At 38.1% G+C, this 16317-nt stretch overlaps 2 protein-coding genes across 2 annotated transcripts; one reads left to right on the forward strand and one right to left on the reverse strand.

The window, feature by feature from the left end:
* The first annotated feature begins 852 nt into the window (after positions 1-852).
* Positions 853-7577, forward strand: LOC146485055 (protein Hikeshi-like). The gene is made up of 3 exons (XM_085104005.1): positions 853-963; positions 4934-5158; positions 6338-7577. Exons 1-3 carry the CDS (start codon positions 934-936, stop codon positions 6671-6673), a joined length of 591 nt encoding a protein of 196 aa, XP_084960131.1. The 5' UTR covers positions 853-933; the 3' UTR covers positions 6674-7577.
* A 1407-nt stretch (positions 7578-8984) lies between these two features.
* On the reverse strand, positions 8985-14165 carry LOC146485056 (C-reactive protein 1.4-like). Its single transcript, XM_085104008.1, has 6 exons — positions 14100-14165; positions 13563-13743; positions 12220-12457; positions 11382-11512; positions 10669-10932; positions 8985-9560 (listed from the first exon to the last, which is right to left on the reverse strand). The coding sequence occupies exons 2-6, from the start codon at positions 13711-13713 to the stop codon at positions 9307-9309; spliced, it is 1038 nt and encodes a 345-aa protein (XP_084960134.1). The 5' UTR covers positions 13714-13743; positions 14100-14165; the 3' UTR covers positions 8985-9306.
* Between the last annotated feature and the right edge of the window lie 2152 nt (positions 14166-16317).

Below are 16317 nucleotides of genomic sequence, written 5' to 3' on the forward strand. Positions count from 1 at the left end.
ATTAAAACATTATTACAGTAGCCTAAAGTGGGATTAAAATATTCAATTTGCAATCATGAGATTTGTAGACTGTTCATAGTACCCCTATTTTTCCGTGGGATTCTTGAGACTGGTACGCTTCGATGGAGTTGTGGCCATCTTGGTTTGTAAAAGCGAGTGCGATATGGGGAGAGTGTCTAAACTACCGAAGGGAGTCGGAGTGGGGGTTAGTTGAGTCACCTTCCCACTCTGCTCCCCTCGGTAGTTTAGACACTCTCCCCAGATCGCACTCACGCAAGATGGCAGCAGTTCCATCGAAGCGTACCAGTCTTGAGAATCCCACGGAAAAATAGGAAGACTGTGAACATTCTATGAGTTTTGACCTGACCAAAAATTCACCTTAGCATGTCCAAAAGTATGTCAATACACAACTAATTGAACAATATTCTAATATATGTACCTCTTGGCATTAGTAGACCTAACAATACTTCTTCTTAATACTCATTTAGGGATGAAGATCACAAAAAGTGGCTGTGATCTTCAACCCTATTTCTGTTCAGAGTTAATCAGCCAGAATATGAATTTCATTCAACGGCAAGTGTACTCACCTTTGGGCCAATTGACGACATTTTAAACGCTTTCATTGATATTCTTGTAGCGTGAGCATGAAAGACGCTACGCGAAAAAATGGGCATTTCTTCTTACAATTTTTTACCTACATGTACTACTATTCGCTATTTTTCTTTCGTTCCTCCCAAGAACAGGCGAATGAAGAACCACTCGTCTTTCAGATCAAAATCCTCATGGTCCAAAATGTTTTGACACGTGACCATTGATTCCAAGGCCTACTATTTTTATAGTCAACCGCTGACATTGCCACAGAAAAACAACAGAAAAACAACATCGAATGCTACTTAGGGGAAGAAACGCTCACTCGATTGCTGAAGTTTCGAGATGTTTGGATGCCTTGTTTCTGGGCGTTTAGTAAGTACAGCTTTTTAATTTTTAAAGGAACGCCTTTGCGACTGATTAACAGCATTTTTTAATCTCATTTTGCTGCGAAAAAGTCAAAGGAGATCTCGTTTTACAGTGTAGTTCATGACAGCTTGCACGTGCCGAAGTTTTAGTACACTTTTAGGCTTTCATTTAAGCTTAATTGCCGCAAAAATGTGGTCATTCAATCTATTAAAGAGAGATTTGTTCGTTTTTTGTAAGAGAATATATAAACCTCATTAGATTTTCGTGTTTTACAGCTGTTTAATACATGTAGTAGTCGAGCATCAGAACGAAAGGGTTTACCTCGATGTAAGAACCTGACAAGTTTTTGTTTGTGTTGTAAGTTATTGTTTTCCTTCCCAGTATTGTTTTGACGTTATTTTTTCCTTTGTTTAACGTCAGCTGTGAGTTTTATACAGGTTCTTACACCGACAGAGGTAATGCCGACCCGATATAACTGAATGGCATGCTTTGGGGGTGGGGCAGGGTAAAAGTTTCGTATTTTGCTGTTGTTTTTTTTGTTTTGGCGATTATCTTGAGGTTATTGCATCTGGATTCATCACCAGGCACTTTCAGTATTTATATGACAAAAGTAAGCATTTGGACAGTTCACTTTAATTTCTATTAGCAAGCAGAAAGATCAATATTCTGGGGGAAGTGGCTATAAGGGAGGCGGGGGAGGGGGAAGGGTGGAGGCAGAGAGGTGGGTGGGACAGGATCCTGCAAACAATTTAAGATGGCATTACTGTTGGGACCTTTTGGTGATAAAAACTTTAAATTGCATAGTTTTAGTTAATATATTTGCGCTTTGCAGGAAATACCCATACCTCTCCCACGGAACATTTTTTGGTTTACACCCCAAGCCCCTAATGGAAAATCGATTTACTTTACTTGGGCAGCAGTCTATTAACTGTTGACCTATGCTCAACAAATAAATAGTGCATTTAAATAGTCAATTAAGGATTGACTGAGCACTTTAATTTTTGGGTGATTAACTTTGGACAAAAAACTATTGGATGCTTTCTTCACATATTTTGAACATTGTGTCTTGAAATTTGCAAATGAAGCACTTGAGAGGAAACAACATGTAATTAATGACATTACATTTAATTTACTGATTCCTTGTTCTGTTTGGACAGTTTCAGGTTTATTTTATTTCCATGCTTCAAAAACATTACCAACAATAACATAAAAATGTGACTAAATGTAATGGCAAGGTCAAAATTGAAACAATGCCGGCCAGGTTGCAGTTCAGGGGCTACCTTTGAGCCTTCTGCAGGGGATTTTTGTGGTTTGCTTTTGCATTCACTTGCTTGCTTGGCTGTGAGTAAGGTCATTTAGCCTACTTAATTTCCAAGCCTTTTTTCTCTCTGCCCTCCCTTTTGTAAGTATCAGGTTCATTAAGTATTCCACTGATCGGTTCAGCGTGACGGTCCCTTTGGCCGCTAACACTGTTGCCATGGATACCTCCTTCCCTGTGCCTGATTGCTGCCTGGCTCCACCAATCATTTAGGCAACAGCTGCCAAACTCATCTCTTGTTGAAATGTTACTTAATGGAAAGTAGGATTGAAAGTAAAAAAGATAAGAGGACAAACAAAAAGAAAAAAAATCACAAGTAGATCTAAGTAGGAAGTAATTTTCAGGCTTCAAATGTGAAAGCAGTTGGGCTTTAAGTTTCTTTTTAAAGCACTGGGGAGATGCAGCATTTAGTTTCCTTGGAATAACAACAGTTCACTTTGAATGCAACAATATGCATGACCTGACAAAATATATTGTTCCAAATCGACACAAAACAAAGTGCTCAAACAGTACATAAAAAGTAACTCCTAGCATTGACGTTGCTTCATCAACTTTTAAAACTTGTAGTTTGAAGAAGATAAATTGTCTTAATTTGCTCTCCTGGTGAATGGAATCACATTGTCAAGTATTTTGTAAGCCGGCCGCTTGCTGTTGTAAAATGCTTATAACTGTTAGTAGTATTTTTTCACATTTACTTAATAAATAATATTAATGTGTGTAAATGTTTGGATGATTTAGATTTTTCGGACATTTTTTTTCAGTCTGAGTGTTGACATATATTTGTCCAAACATTACAGTGATTGAAGACACTGGGTATAGAAGAAGAAAATACTTTTATTTAAAACAGGGTAATTCCTTCACTAATTTTAAAAACAAAATTACTGTTATGAATGGAAGCCCTCACGCCTATATTACAACTTTAAAAAATTAATCTTGGCTTGTAAATAGCAAGCTGGCCGTAAGCTACCTCCTGCCAGCTGGGATTCTTAACCATGTAATTTTTTAAATTACTTTACCATGTTATGTTGTAAATTTGAAATGTTTGTTTCTGAGTGGTTTTATTCTCCCTGCAAAGCTCCTCAAGGGAAGAGGATAATTAAGTATATATTAATAATAATAAATAATATAATAATAATAATAATGGTGATGATGATGATGCACAGAACATGTTTTTCTCACTCTTGTGTTCACAAAAGGAAGATGTGACAGTCATCACTCCTGAATGTGTTTTCTGTATATTTTTAACTTCTTTTTAATATCAAGGATCAAGCAACATTCTAGATAAGCTATTAGACCCTCCCCCCTCCCCCACATGCATGTATCACCCCCTCTCTGAGAGATGCATCTTGACCACACATGTTATACTTAAAGTTGTTTGCCATATTTGTTCCCATGCAGTTGTCTCTCATTCTGTCATTCATGTTGTCGCTCAAGTTGACTGTGGTCAAATGTACAAAATAAGAAAGGGCATTTAAAGATAAGGCTTTACTTTGAGGGCTCAAAGATGATACTTTTTTGTGGGTCTGTGAGTTTGCTTTAAGGATGTGTTGGATCAACCCTTTTCTGGAATAGGACTACATTCCTAGGAATTCAAATGCATCAAATATGCCTGTGAACATATATATAAAGCTTTTGCAAAAGTTTATAACCAATCACTAGAGCAAGGCATTGTCCCGGACATACCACATACTGAAGCTGTCAAAAGTAACACCAATAGATAAAGGCGGTGAAATTACAGATGCAACAAATTTCCAAATTTGCAAATATTCCTCTAATTTATATATTATAACAGTCAGTGTATGAGCAGTGCGTGTGTCATCTGTGAGTGTGTGTGTTGAATATGTATATAGATGTTTACATTTAAAATGCTTCTTTACAAGACTAGTACCTAACTTAGAAAACTATATGGTTTACTTAGGCACTAGGCGTTTCCACATTAGATATTTATGTTTAGTTATCCGTATTAATGTTTTTAAAACTTTAAATTAACTAAATATTCATATATGTGTTAAATTAATACTATCTTAAAAGGAAATGTGAAAATAAAGTTGTTGTTGTTCTTGGTACATACTTGTAATGATAACAAGAAATCCCTGATAAGAGGTTTTTGGATTTACTGGAGTACAAAATGACTCTTAAATTAATTATAGTTTGTCAGCGAAAGTTTGCAGAAAATTATGTCTTCCCAAATTTACTTCAAAAGAGAAATCGAACAGCTGTTTCACTTTATGATTTACTAAAAAGAGTTTCAAGTCTTTTCTAAAGTGAAGTATGTGGAATCTAGTTCACACTGCATGTCCTTGTTTTCTGTCTGAATGTGTGATATCTAGAAAACCAATTCACCTAATGGTTCGATCCTGAAACTTTTTAGAAATAACTTAAAATGGTTTGGTGAACTTGCAGGCTCACAAAAATCTTATCATCTTTGAGCTCTAATCTTTTACATTTGGCCGTGGTTAATGTTGTCACACACATCTAATGAGACACAAGCCAATGCCTTGATCCTTCCTTGAATGAAGTGCGTGCATTAAATTTATATTTTCCACCTATGCAACAGGCTGGCAACCCTTATAGAATAAATAGAACACATCTGACAGGGGTCGTGATGTGTCTTAAATGTTTGGCTGTTATTAATGTGTATTTGTCCTTTTCTATTAGGTACAAACAGATGCTCAGCAGATCGGTCCAACTCAGTTTGTTTTCAACTTACTTGATGTTGAAAGCATCCACCATGTGGTAATATTTCTTACTGGTGTCACACCATTTCCAGATGGGATGGGTGGGGCGGTATACTACTGTTATCCAACCCCCGAGGGACCAGCTTCACAGCTACTGGGATTCATTGCAAACACCAAACCAAGTGCTATATTTAAACTTGCAAAGGTATCATTTCAATTGATTTGCCATACACATTAATTAAAATAATATTAAAACTAATATAAATGTTATTGAAGAGAAGAAGGCAAAAGGTTCTGGCAAACTGATCCTAACATTGTGTTGCAACATTTTGTTTGTCCAACATTTTACAGCATAATTTTAGCACTCCTTGTTAGATTAATTTAAGTTTTAGAGCTGTCACAAGGGGCCATAACCCTTGACCCTTCAACCCCTAATATCAAAGAACAAATTCTCCTATCTTGTCCCCTATACTTTTCTTATAAAAGTACTTGAGAGAAGTTATTAACATAACAAGAAAATTCTCCTTGGGTGATCATATCCTTAATTCTCATGACCTAAGGGGTGAATAAGCACTGATGTTACAAGGAGAAATTTGAGGCTGGTCACTGTTAGGGCTTAGCTCTTTTGACATTACCAGTGATACGTAGTCCCTAAAATTGTTATTTTAATAATCATGTACACATTAAGCAAATGCAAATCGAAATTTATTACTTAACTATTTCCAGAGTGCAGGAAAATGCATCCAGAAATGGCGCTTAAAATTCTTAAATCCTTTGACAGAGAACAGCAAAGCAAGAATTAGAAATTTGAAGCCAGTAGAATATTTTACAACATCCCAAGTATTACGTTTAAAGGGTAGACTGATTCTGTGGGGAATTTTGTGCTTGGATACTGTCGAACCTGTACTAAAAGATAAGGGCGTTAGTTTGTAAAGACACTGCGGTGCTGCGTCGGTGGGGAGTAGAAACAGATGTTTGGTTTATAACAGAGTTGATAACTAAAGGTAAAATGGCCACCGTAAAGAGATTCGGTGGCCAAATTTACCTTTATTTATCAACTCTGTTGATAAAGCAAACATCTGTATTGAAAGACGCCTCGTGGTTTGTATGAATTATATACATTTAACGTATGGACCCGAGGGAAACAGTTAGTTTTGTTTTCCCGAGAGTCCTGATGTTTCGTCTCGGGAAACGTCAGGACTCGAGGGAAAACAAAACTAACTAGTTTCCCGAGGGACCCGAGGGACCGTACTCGTTTTGTTGAGTGAAAGTCTAGGTAAATAACAAAACGTTTTATTTGATGGCTCAATGACGCGGCTTCATTTTCACCTCAAAATCGAATCTATTACTGTGCTTTCAAACTAAGAGATCAGTTTTATTTCAGGTTAAACCAGAGGAAAGGGTGCAAAACCCATTTTCAATGGACTCCACAGAGACCACACATACAGGCGCTCAGATTGGCATCTCAATTGAACCCCTGAATCAGTTGGCCCAGCAGACACCAGTGTGTAATGCAACACCGTCTAATTTGAACGCATTTGTCGAATACACGCAAAAAATGCTGGAGAATTTCTTCAATTTCGCGTCGTCCTTTGCCATGACACAGGCACAAATGGCGCCGAATCCGTCCGAGAGCTTCGTTCCGCTCAGTGTAGTTCAAAAGTGGTATGAGAACTATCAAAGAAAGATGGCAAACGATCCTAACTTCTGGAAACGATGATGTCGTAATAACAGCATGCATGTAATATCTAGGAAAGGAGGTGGACTTGGAGTGGTTTTCTCATGACTATCGTAAAACCGAGGCTTAAGTCATTTCACCCGCCCAGTCGCAGCTGTGAACCAATCAGAACTCGAAGCAACAACGAGTAACTTTGTGCAAAGCGCGGGAAACCCGTATAATCCGGGTAGCATAGTTTTACCGTAGTTGGTCAGTTTTTTAACTTCCTTAATATAGAGCCAATCCGAGGCGATAGGCATTAACAAGTAAAGCAAATACATGCGACTGATTTCGACACTCAATTGGAAAACCGCTTGAATATAAAATAAAGGCTCAAGATTTAGATTAGAGACTTTTAGATTCTAGTACGACTACGAGTTTTTCCAATAGACAAAAAGAGCGCGCGAGAGGGTCACGTGAGAGTGAACCAGGGTCATTTTGGCGGGAAAACGAGATAACCGTCGTTATTTTACTACTAGTTTTTGTGAGAACGGTGTAGTGGCGAAAACAAGTCCTCGTAACGTAGGTGATCTCGTCGTTTTGGAATCACAAACCAGCTCAAAACAACTGCATCAAGTTCGTCGCTCACAAAGAATAAAATTAATCTTCCTGGGATATATCTATTCTTAGTACCTCGCTAAAATCTTGAAGTCAAATCTTCGTATTCGTGCTCGTCTTCGTTAGAATCTAAAGGCCTCTAGTACTGCTCAGAATATAAATGCTTGTCCATCAACCTAGAATTAGATACAGTGTAGTAACTTAACAGCAAAAAAGAAGGCTAAAAGCGAGATTATGCAGCTTGTAAAGAGCTGATAGAGATAATATAAATTTAAGCTTTGCTGTAGCTTTGATATGAAGGAAGACACGTCTTAAGGATCTGTGTTGGTGGCAGTGATGTTGGCGCGAGGTGGACTTTAAATTTTGAGTTACAGGGCAGGGAAAACGAGTGGCGAGGTCACGAGAAAGGGAACTACCTTCAACAGGCGTCATCCCTTGGTAGCTTCACCGCTTAAATTTTTCCCTTCATTGCCAACGATACTGCAAGGTCTGCAATCTAGCCTTGCCAAAGTTTGTGGAATCAGGACAGCTAAATTTGAAAGTTGAAAAGTGACACTTGATCCGTTATCAAGTGGATACTTTGGAATCACAGAGCTGCCTCTGATTTCCCAGTGCTGGAAAATGTGTTTTCCTTTAATTAGTAGAAACATCTTGAATTCATACCTTGCACTTTAAATCCCGTTATTACTTTGAAGTACTAACTCTGTATATGTACTTGGTTGCACTTACATGTAGTTGGCACATTAGAGCTAACGCAAATATTGAGAAAAAGAAAAAAAATGTGTATGATAGAATTTATTGAAAGAAACTATACGCTATTGTAATTAGTCGCCACCTAGAATTAGCAAAACTAGCGTTTTACCTCCTGAAAATCACGAAGGCAGACGCGAATCACTGAATGGGTGAACTCGCATGAAAGGCGCTAAGCGCCAAAAGTGTGAATTCGTGTGCGAGCAGGGTTAACTGAAAGACAACAAATTATCACCTACAGTATACACGTGATTTAGAGATTCTTAGATCTTAACTATTACCAATAACAATTATTATAATTTAAAAATGATTATTTCATTTCTTGGCTCATCTTTTCTTGTGTAATGATCTAATGAATATATTGCATTTTAAAACGGGGAGATTTGCCTGGACTGATCGTAGTAAGTTTTGTTCACCCGCCAGACGACGTCCAAGAAAGAAGCAGCCTACACAAGATGATTTTCCTTTTGTATTTTGGGGACGGGGGGAATGAAATTAGTTTTAGGCATATATCAGCGAAGCCCAGCTTGCCGTTTTGCGTAAACCTCGCGTTAAGTCAATAACTACAACAAAATTGAATAAAAAATGTTTTGAGCAACAGCTCATGACTAAATCTATCAATTCAGCAATTCATGCACGACAAAGTTGATCCCAGTAAAAATGTGTCTCCGGGACATACTGCATGCGCGAAGTTCATCAAGTCCAAGGTCCTGTTGAAGGGACAACATCGCTGCACTATTCTTGGGGCCACATTCAGGAAGCTACATCCTAAGTATCGTTTCTGAACAATAACATATTGTTATAATGACAATAGGCTATTGTTCAGAAACAAATGTTAGGAAACATCTTAACCAAGGAGGGCTTCGTAATCTGGCCCCTAAAGCCTGTGCACGGCAAACATAAACCATGGGCCCTGTCGCTGCTACATGCCCTGTCCACATTATCACGCCCCTGTTATTTGCCTCCTTAGTGCGTACATAGCAAAATATTTTATTGCAACTGCACATCCCTGCAACATGCCTCCTCGTCTTTCCCACATCCTAACTAAATATTCTATATAACAATTCACCATTTTTACAATAGGTGACTTTTAAAGTTGGACGCTAAACTAACTTTAAAGTATTTTCGATCGCGTTTGGATTAAAGTTTTGCTACCCGGCAAAATTTAATGAGAAGGTCCTTTATAAAGAGGCTTGGCTGTCGGAAGACCGTGAAGTGACCAAATTCGTAAGTTCGTTGTTTCTTTCTCCTAATGTCTTTCTTTAAGTGGGAAATCTACAATATAGAAAGTACTTGCCCTATCTGTTATAACTGGTTACAAAACATTTTCAATACACCATTTCATAGTGCATATCATTCCCGTTGCCTGTGCCAATGAGATCATCTGCAAACTCTTTCGCTGTAGCGCTGTTTAGTTGACAAAAGTACTTGCCATCCGGCCGTTCACGTAAGTTAAATGATTGACAGCGGCAATTTCGGAGGCAGTATGACGTGCAGGCAAACTCGTTCCGAACTATATAATGGGTAATTTTGTGTCCCATCAGCCTCGAGTTCGCTTGCGTTGTGAACATTGCATCTGCGTCTGGAAAAGAAGACACCTTTTTTTAAATCATTCATTTCTCTAAAGCAACTTTAAAGCTATTTGAACCCTTTAAGCCCTAGCAGTTATCAGTGTCAAATTTCTCTTTGTAATATCAATGCTCAGTTCAAGCCTGAACTCATGAGAATTAAGGATATGATCACACAAGGTGAATTTTCTTGATATTTTAATAACTTCTCCCCAGTACTTTTTAAAAAACGTATGGGGACAAGATGGGAGAATTTGTTTTTTGATATTAGGGGCTAAAAGGTGAACCTCCTAAGAAAACTTAGATACATACAGAAATGTCTCAGATTAGAAGTACATTGTTTTCAACTGTTTCCAAATAATATTTTCCATAGAATATCAGCGTGTTGGTGTCAAGTAAAGATGAAGAGCGAAACTTTTTTTCTTTAACTCTTTCACACCCAAGAATGTCTGAAAAATTTCCTACTGGTACTGGCAAAAGGAAAGCAAAGCATAAATAGAGCTCGTGGGCGTCGTTGGCCTGATCCAAAAGTAATGATCACACCATGTCCTCTTGAACACACTTAATTTTCTTAAATAGATCAAAGGTAGAATTAACAGCTATAAATAAGCAGTTTACTAGGTGAACATGCACAAAATATATTAATGGTAACATTGTGTCCGAGAATCAAACACAGTATTCTAACTCACACTAAACTACTGCTTATACAGCGTATACACATTTAGGAATCGAGACTGCTGCATTACAAATCCTCGCAGACACTGGCCGGAGAACGGCCTGAGAGGGTCCTCTACTGTCCCTCCTACAACTAGGGGGATTTATTCGTGGCGTTGAATCTCCAAATTTTGATGTCACTTGGAGAGAAGGTTGGAGTATTTATAATAGTTTCTTCAAATTCGCCTTACTGTTCAGTAACGCGAAAACGTTCCTGTAATAAGCTAAGACAAGAGAGGATGCCTCTCTTGGCTACGATATTTCACATGAGAGGTGGTTCTGGAGCGCGGAGTGACAAAATTAAACGTCTGAGTTGGTTATGGACGAGACACGTAGTAATTACTCAGTTATTTTCGTTTGATCATCAAGAGAAAATTGGAAGACCTTTGGACAGTCCGTTATACTTACACGAACCACTGCACGCCGAGGATCGGGTCGTCATGGTGGCGCCATTCCTTAGCATGGGTCCGATCATGTGTGCACACCAGTATAACACGTTTCCTCTGTTTAGGTCGCATGCGCGGTAAACGTTCTGTACTTCATCTGCAGTTAGGTATCTATTCCAGATGTTTAGATTACTCAAGCTTCCATTCAAGTGGTTAGAGAACGCACCTTGTTGTTTGTCCAACAGGGCACCGATTACCAAAGAACCCCCTCCTTTGAGCACTTTTTCTAAGTGACAAAATAAAAAGGATTCTATAGTGTTCATTTCTGTTTTTCTCTGTCGGTTTTTTTCTTTTTGTTTTTGTTGGTTACGAGTTCGTGAGGAACTCCACTTCACCGTGGAGACTATACAGTTATGAAAGCTAGCTGCCTTTACTCGATTTTATTGCTCGGTGATTGGATTAAAAAGTAAAGGTCTAAATGACTTTCCTTACTTGTTTTGTTTTTTTACTCGTCCAAAAAATCGGGTGAAGGACATGAAATCGGACGACGGTTACCATTTCATAACAGTCATCGGATCTTGCACCACGTGACACGTTTCATCCAATAAAACTGCGGGGAAATTTATCGATGAGTTACGGGGGCTAATAACTATCCAGAAGGGAACCAATCAAATCAGGCATTTGCTTCTATCCATGGGTAGCCACCTCCTGGGGTAGTCTACATTAGTGTCTTACCTTGTCTATGTTGACGTGCCAATGTTTCGGCATGAACACCTTCGAAGTATACAATCGTTTCACGGTTAGACTGGTCCCAAATCGTGCACACGTGATGCCAGTTCTGGTCGGTAAGGTCGATAGCAGGAAAACTGGAAAATCAAGTTAAGGCAAACGGAATGATCGTTATGAAGAGGACGAGCAATCGTGAAGCTTGAATATTGAAAGAAATTGTAATACTGTAGTATTGAAACAAAACGAAATCGGTACAGTCGCAAACCCATTTTGAATATTTAGGAATTGAGCCTCGTCAAATTTAAAGATTTTAACTTGTTCATTTGAAACCATGAACGTCCAAACGTCCGGCAGAGCGCAATACTCTACTCTACTCTCAGAGATCAGGTAGTAGAGTATTGCACAGTTTAGGCAAAAGGGGGAGTCGCTTAGTACACGATTAAATTAATTATCTGATGGAAAACTGGTGCAGTGAAACAAATTTTGATGAAAGGGCTCAACCGAAAACAATTTTAAAATAGCTCTGAGCACCATCAAGGTGAGGAGAAGGTTAATTATTATCAGCAGTGTTGAAAACTAAATGTTATTTGTGCGCCGTAAATTTGAGCGTTAGCCCTTCGCTCCAAATTACTTTCCCCTTCCCCCCCCCCCCCGCACCGGGTGGAGGAGGGCTCCTATATAAAAGTGACGGGGGTGATCGTCGAACATTTTAACTCCTAAAATGTACGACGGTCATCCCCGTCACTTTTATATGGGAGTTCCCCATCCCCCGCGGAGAAAACTATCTTAACAACTCCGTTTCAAACCAAGCATTCCCATCAATTCAAGGTGAAGATTTACTTACACAATAGGCTCATCATCCATGTAGATATGTATCGCCGATCCATACGTTTCCAAGAGATACGCTTTTTGGAACTTAGTGTTGGTGTACGACAGTAAGGTCATTGACTTTGAACCAACAGGTTTCTGATAAACGAGTTTCACCCAGAAACAAAACGAGAAATTCGTCATGTCTGGAATATCACCAGTGATTGCATAACCGCCGCCAGCCGAAGATTGCGGAAAGTTAACATCGAACGGTTCTATGATTTGATAACCAAAAAAAGCAACTTTTTAAAAAGGCATGAGCTACCTCAATCCGCAAACTCATTAACAAGACTCCGCAAAGAAGGATCGGTCACTGTGGAACTTAAAAAATAACATTACCCATGCGTGGACTAGATATTTGAAATAGATTCAAAATTGTTTATGGTTAAAAATGATATTTAACATTTTTTGCTTCTCTGCAGAAACAAATATGTTCTTCGCTATTATTGTCTGTGCGCATGGACGGGACATTCGTAATAATAGCAAACATGATGTACGTCGTAACTCATTAGCGATCTACATCTTCATTGCTAAATCTGTAAAGATATCACGCCAACATAAAATAAAATAATTTTGAAAACAAGGTTGGTTCTTTCTTTGACGGTTTTTTAAGAGAACGGACTTTCACACTGCCGTGCCAAGTATAAAATTGACGTTTACAAGAATTTGGTGATGTCAAAAGAGGAAAGCCTTTCCTTCACGAGTCCGTACGAACGCTGTTCTCTATTACAGCGAATTAAAGTTCGTTTGGTCAGAGTCAGAGTTTTGCAGTTAAAAATAACCCTCAGGAGTGCACAACGAACCCTACCCTACCCTGCTTCGATCACCAATACGGACGTAAAAGTCGTTTTCAAAGAATGAAACGAAGAGCCAGAGGATGGTTACTTTCTATGCCTCAAGACATGCCACTAGCGTGAGCTCAACACCACACAACTTTGCCCCACCAACTAAGGCCAAGTTAACGATCGTGATATCTCTCGCTGGCATCGGAATCTTAGGCTAAGGACGATCACATAACTGTTATTATAACAACTAGGACGTTGTTGATTTGCGATGAAAAATCAATCATTTACGCGCCACTAACTGACAACGCTATTTAATTTGTTGCCTCTAAAAAAGCCGATCTCCGAAAAAGAACTGAATAACACAGACAGTCTTGTCTGATCCTTTACTGCCCGCGTTTGAGAAGTTCAACTGCTATTGTAAGTTAAACATTTTCTTTGTCCTTTACAGACTTTTTATGCTCTATACAAAAGTTCATTGACACCACTATTGTTGAAAAATTAAACTAACAGGGGGAGTTACAAAAAGAGAACTTACCGGAATCACCGACAGAAGCGGATCCTCCTGATTGCGCTGTAAGTGACTGGACATTCGAACAAATCACCAAGAGGAAAATAAAACTGACCCGGACTGATGCCATGTGTAAGGTGTTTCTTTCTTGGAGAACGCTTAACCTGAGTGACGTCATCAAACCGAAAATGCTCAGGGGGCACGTGACCTATGCCTCAAATAAAACGATAAAGGAAAAATGAAATAAAACAAACAATAAAAAAAGAAAATTTAAGAGAGAGAAAAAAATAAAATGCTCTTTAGTCTAAAGAAAGGGAATCCCTTATCCAGCCAAATATTGTTCACCACTTTTCTAATGGTAACTGAACAAGATAAAAGTTAATACTTTTATTTTGCAAGAAAAACCTTGACCAAACCGGCCTTGTGCTTACATATAATCAATTTTACGTTATACAAAGTTATGAATTCTACGTTTTAGAAGAACGCAACGTTTTTTTGTCATTATATGAGACTGAAATAAGGTACAACTGTGGAAATAATTATATAAATATAAAAATTTTATACCTTGTCTTGTTCCGAGTAAACGATAATTCCGATCTGAAGAAGAATACAGCTCGTTGACAGATGTTCACGTATGTTCTGTCGTGAATTGTAATACCGTCGTGAATTGTAATACCTGTCGTGAATTGTAATACCTGTCGTGAATTGTAATAACACTTGTCGTGAATTGTAATACCTGTCGTGAATTGTAATAACAGTTGTCGTGAATTGTAATAACGTACCTATCGTGAATTGTAATAACCTGTTGTCGTAATTTGTTATAATCCGAGCTGTCGTGAATTGTAATACCACGTTGTCGTGATTTGTAATAAGTCTTAAGAACAAACAATTACAAAAGAAAATATAAAAAATGACGCAAGAAAAACAACCTTTATTTTGATCCTTTTGTATTTTTTAAAAATTTGAAACACAAAATCCAGCTTACCTTCGTCGGTAACATTTGTTTACGCTTTGAAATTGAAGCAAGACAACGTTTTAATTGACCCGAACAGTATAATTTGTCAGGCACCCTTGGTTGGGCAAAATTATTCCTCTGACCGTATTTCAGCTGCGTGACTTTTCTAAAATACGACAAAAGTACGCTTTTTCATAACAAAGTAATTTTAAAAATATGAGTGGTGAATGAATACATTTGAACAAGGAAGTCTCATTCTTTTTAAAATGCTCTGCAAGCGTGTTCAACTTGTCTCAACGTATGAGAGTCACGTACATACTTGACACTCGGTTGTAAATAACAGTTCCTTGAAGACTTCTCAGAACAAAATCTTCAAAAACAACATTTGAAGAAAACGTTACTCCTGATTCACACAGAGATTACGCTACAGAGGTTACCCCGATAACCTTAAAGATAAAATTCTCTCGGACGGTTGTTCTGTCGTGAATTGTAATACCGTCGTGAATTGTAATACCTGTCGTGAATTGTAATAACACTTGTCGTGAATTGTAATACCTGTCGTGAATTGTAATAACACTTGTCGTGAATTGTAATACCTGTCGTGAATTGTAATAACAGTTGTCGTGAATTGTAGTAACGTACCTATCGTGAATTGTAATAACCTGTTGTCGTAATTTGTAATAATCTGAGCTGTCGTGAATTGTAATACCACGTTGTCGTGATTTGTAATAAGACTTAAGAACAAACAATTATACAATGATGGTAAAATGACAGGCCAAACACGGCTCCTATTGGTCGAGATAGGAAAAATATGACCTTCAAAGCTAATTTGCTCTTACGAATACGCCGTCTTTCAAAGATCTCCCTTTTTTGTACGAAAGTAGGAAGGGTCTTTGAAGATCTCTCTTAGCAGAGGCTGATTTTCTATCAAGTGCCATATACTCATCTGAATGGTTTTTAGGTAAAGCACAGAAGGGCGCCAATATTCTGCAACAAACGGCAAAATGTTTTTGCGCGTTTTTTGTTTGTTTTGTAGGGCCGGCATTCTTTCGCTGATATTGACCGTCCGAGAGAATCTTATCTTTAAGGTTATCGGGGTAACCTCTGTAGCGTAATCTCTGTGTGAATAGAGTAACGTTTTCTTCAAATGTTGTTTTTGAAGATTTTGTTCTGAGAAGTCTTCAAGGAACTGTTATTTACAACCGAGTGTCAAGTATGTACGTGACTCTCATACGTTGAGACAAGTTGAACACGCTTGCAGAGCATTTTAAAAAGAATGAGACTTCCTTGTCCAAATGTATTCATTCACCACTCATATTTTTAAAATTACTTTGTTATGAAAAAGCGTACTTTTGTCGTATTTTAGAAAAGTCACGCAGCTGAAATACGGTCAGAGGAATAATTTTGCCCAACCAAGGGTGCCTGACAAATTATACTGTTCGGGTCAATTAAAACGTTGTCTTGCTTCAATTTCAAAGCGTAAACAAATGTTACCGACGAAGGTAAGCTGGATTTTGTGTTTCAAATTTTTAAAAAATACAAAAGGATCAAAATTAAGGTTGTTTTTCTTGCGTCATTTTTTATATTTTCTCTTGTAATTGTTTGTTCTTAAGACTTATTACAAATCACGACAACGTGGTATTACAATTCACGACAGCTCGGATTATTACAAATTACGACAACAGGTTATTACAATTCACGATAGGTACGTTATTACAATTCACGACAACTGTTATTACAATTCACGACAGGTATTACAATTCACGACGGTATTACAATTCACGACAGAACAGACGGTCAATATCAGCGAAAGAATGTCGGCCCTAC

This window comes from Pavona decussata, unplaced genomic scaffold (genome assembly GCF_977016875.1).
Source record: "Pavona decussata unplaced genomic scaffold, jaPavDecu1.1 SCAFFOLD_28, whole genome shotgun sequence".
Classification (NCBI taxonomy): Eukaryota; Metazoa; Cnidaria; class Anthozoa; order Scleractinia; family Agariciidae; genus Pavona; species Pavona decussata.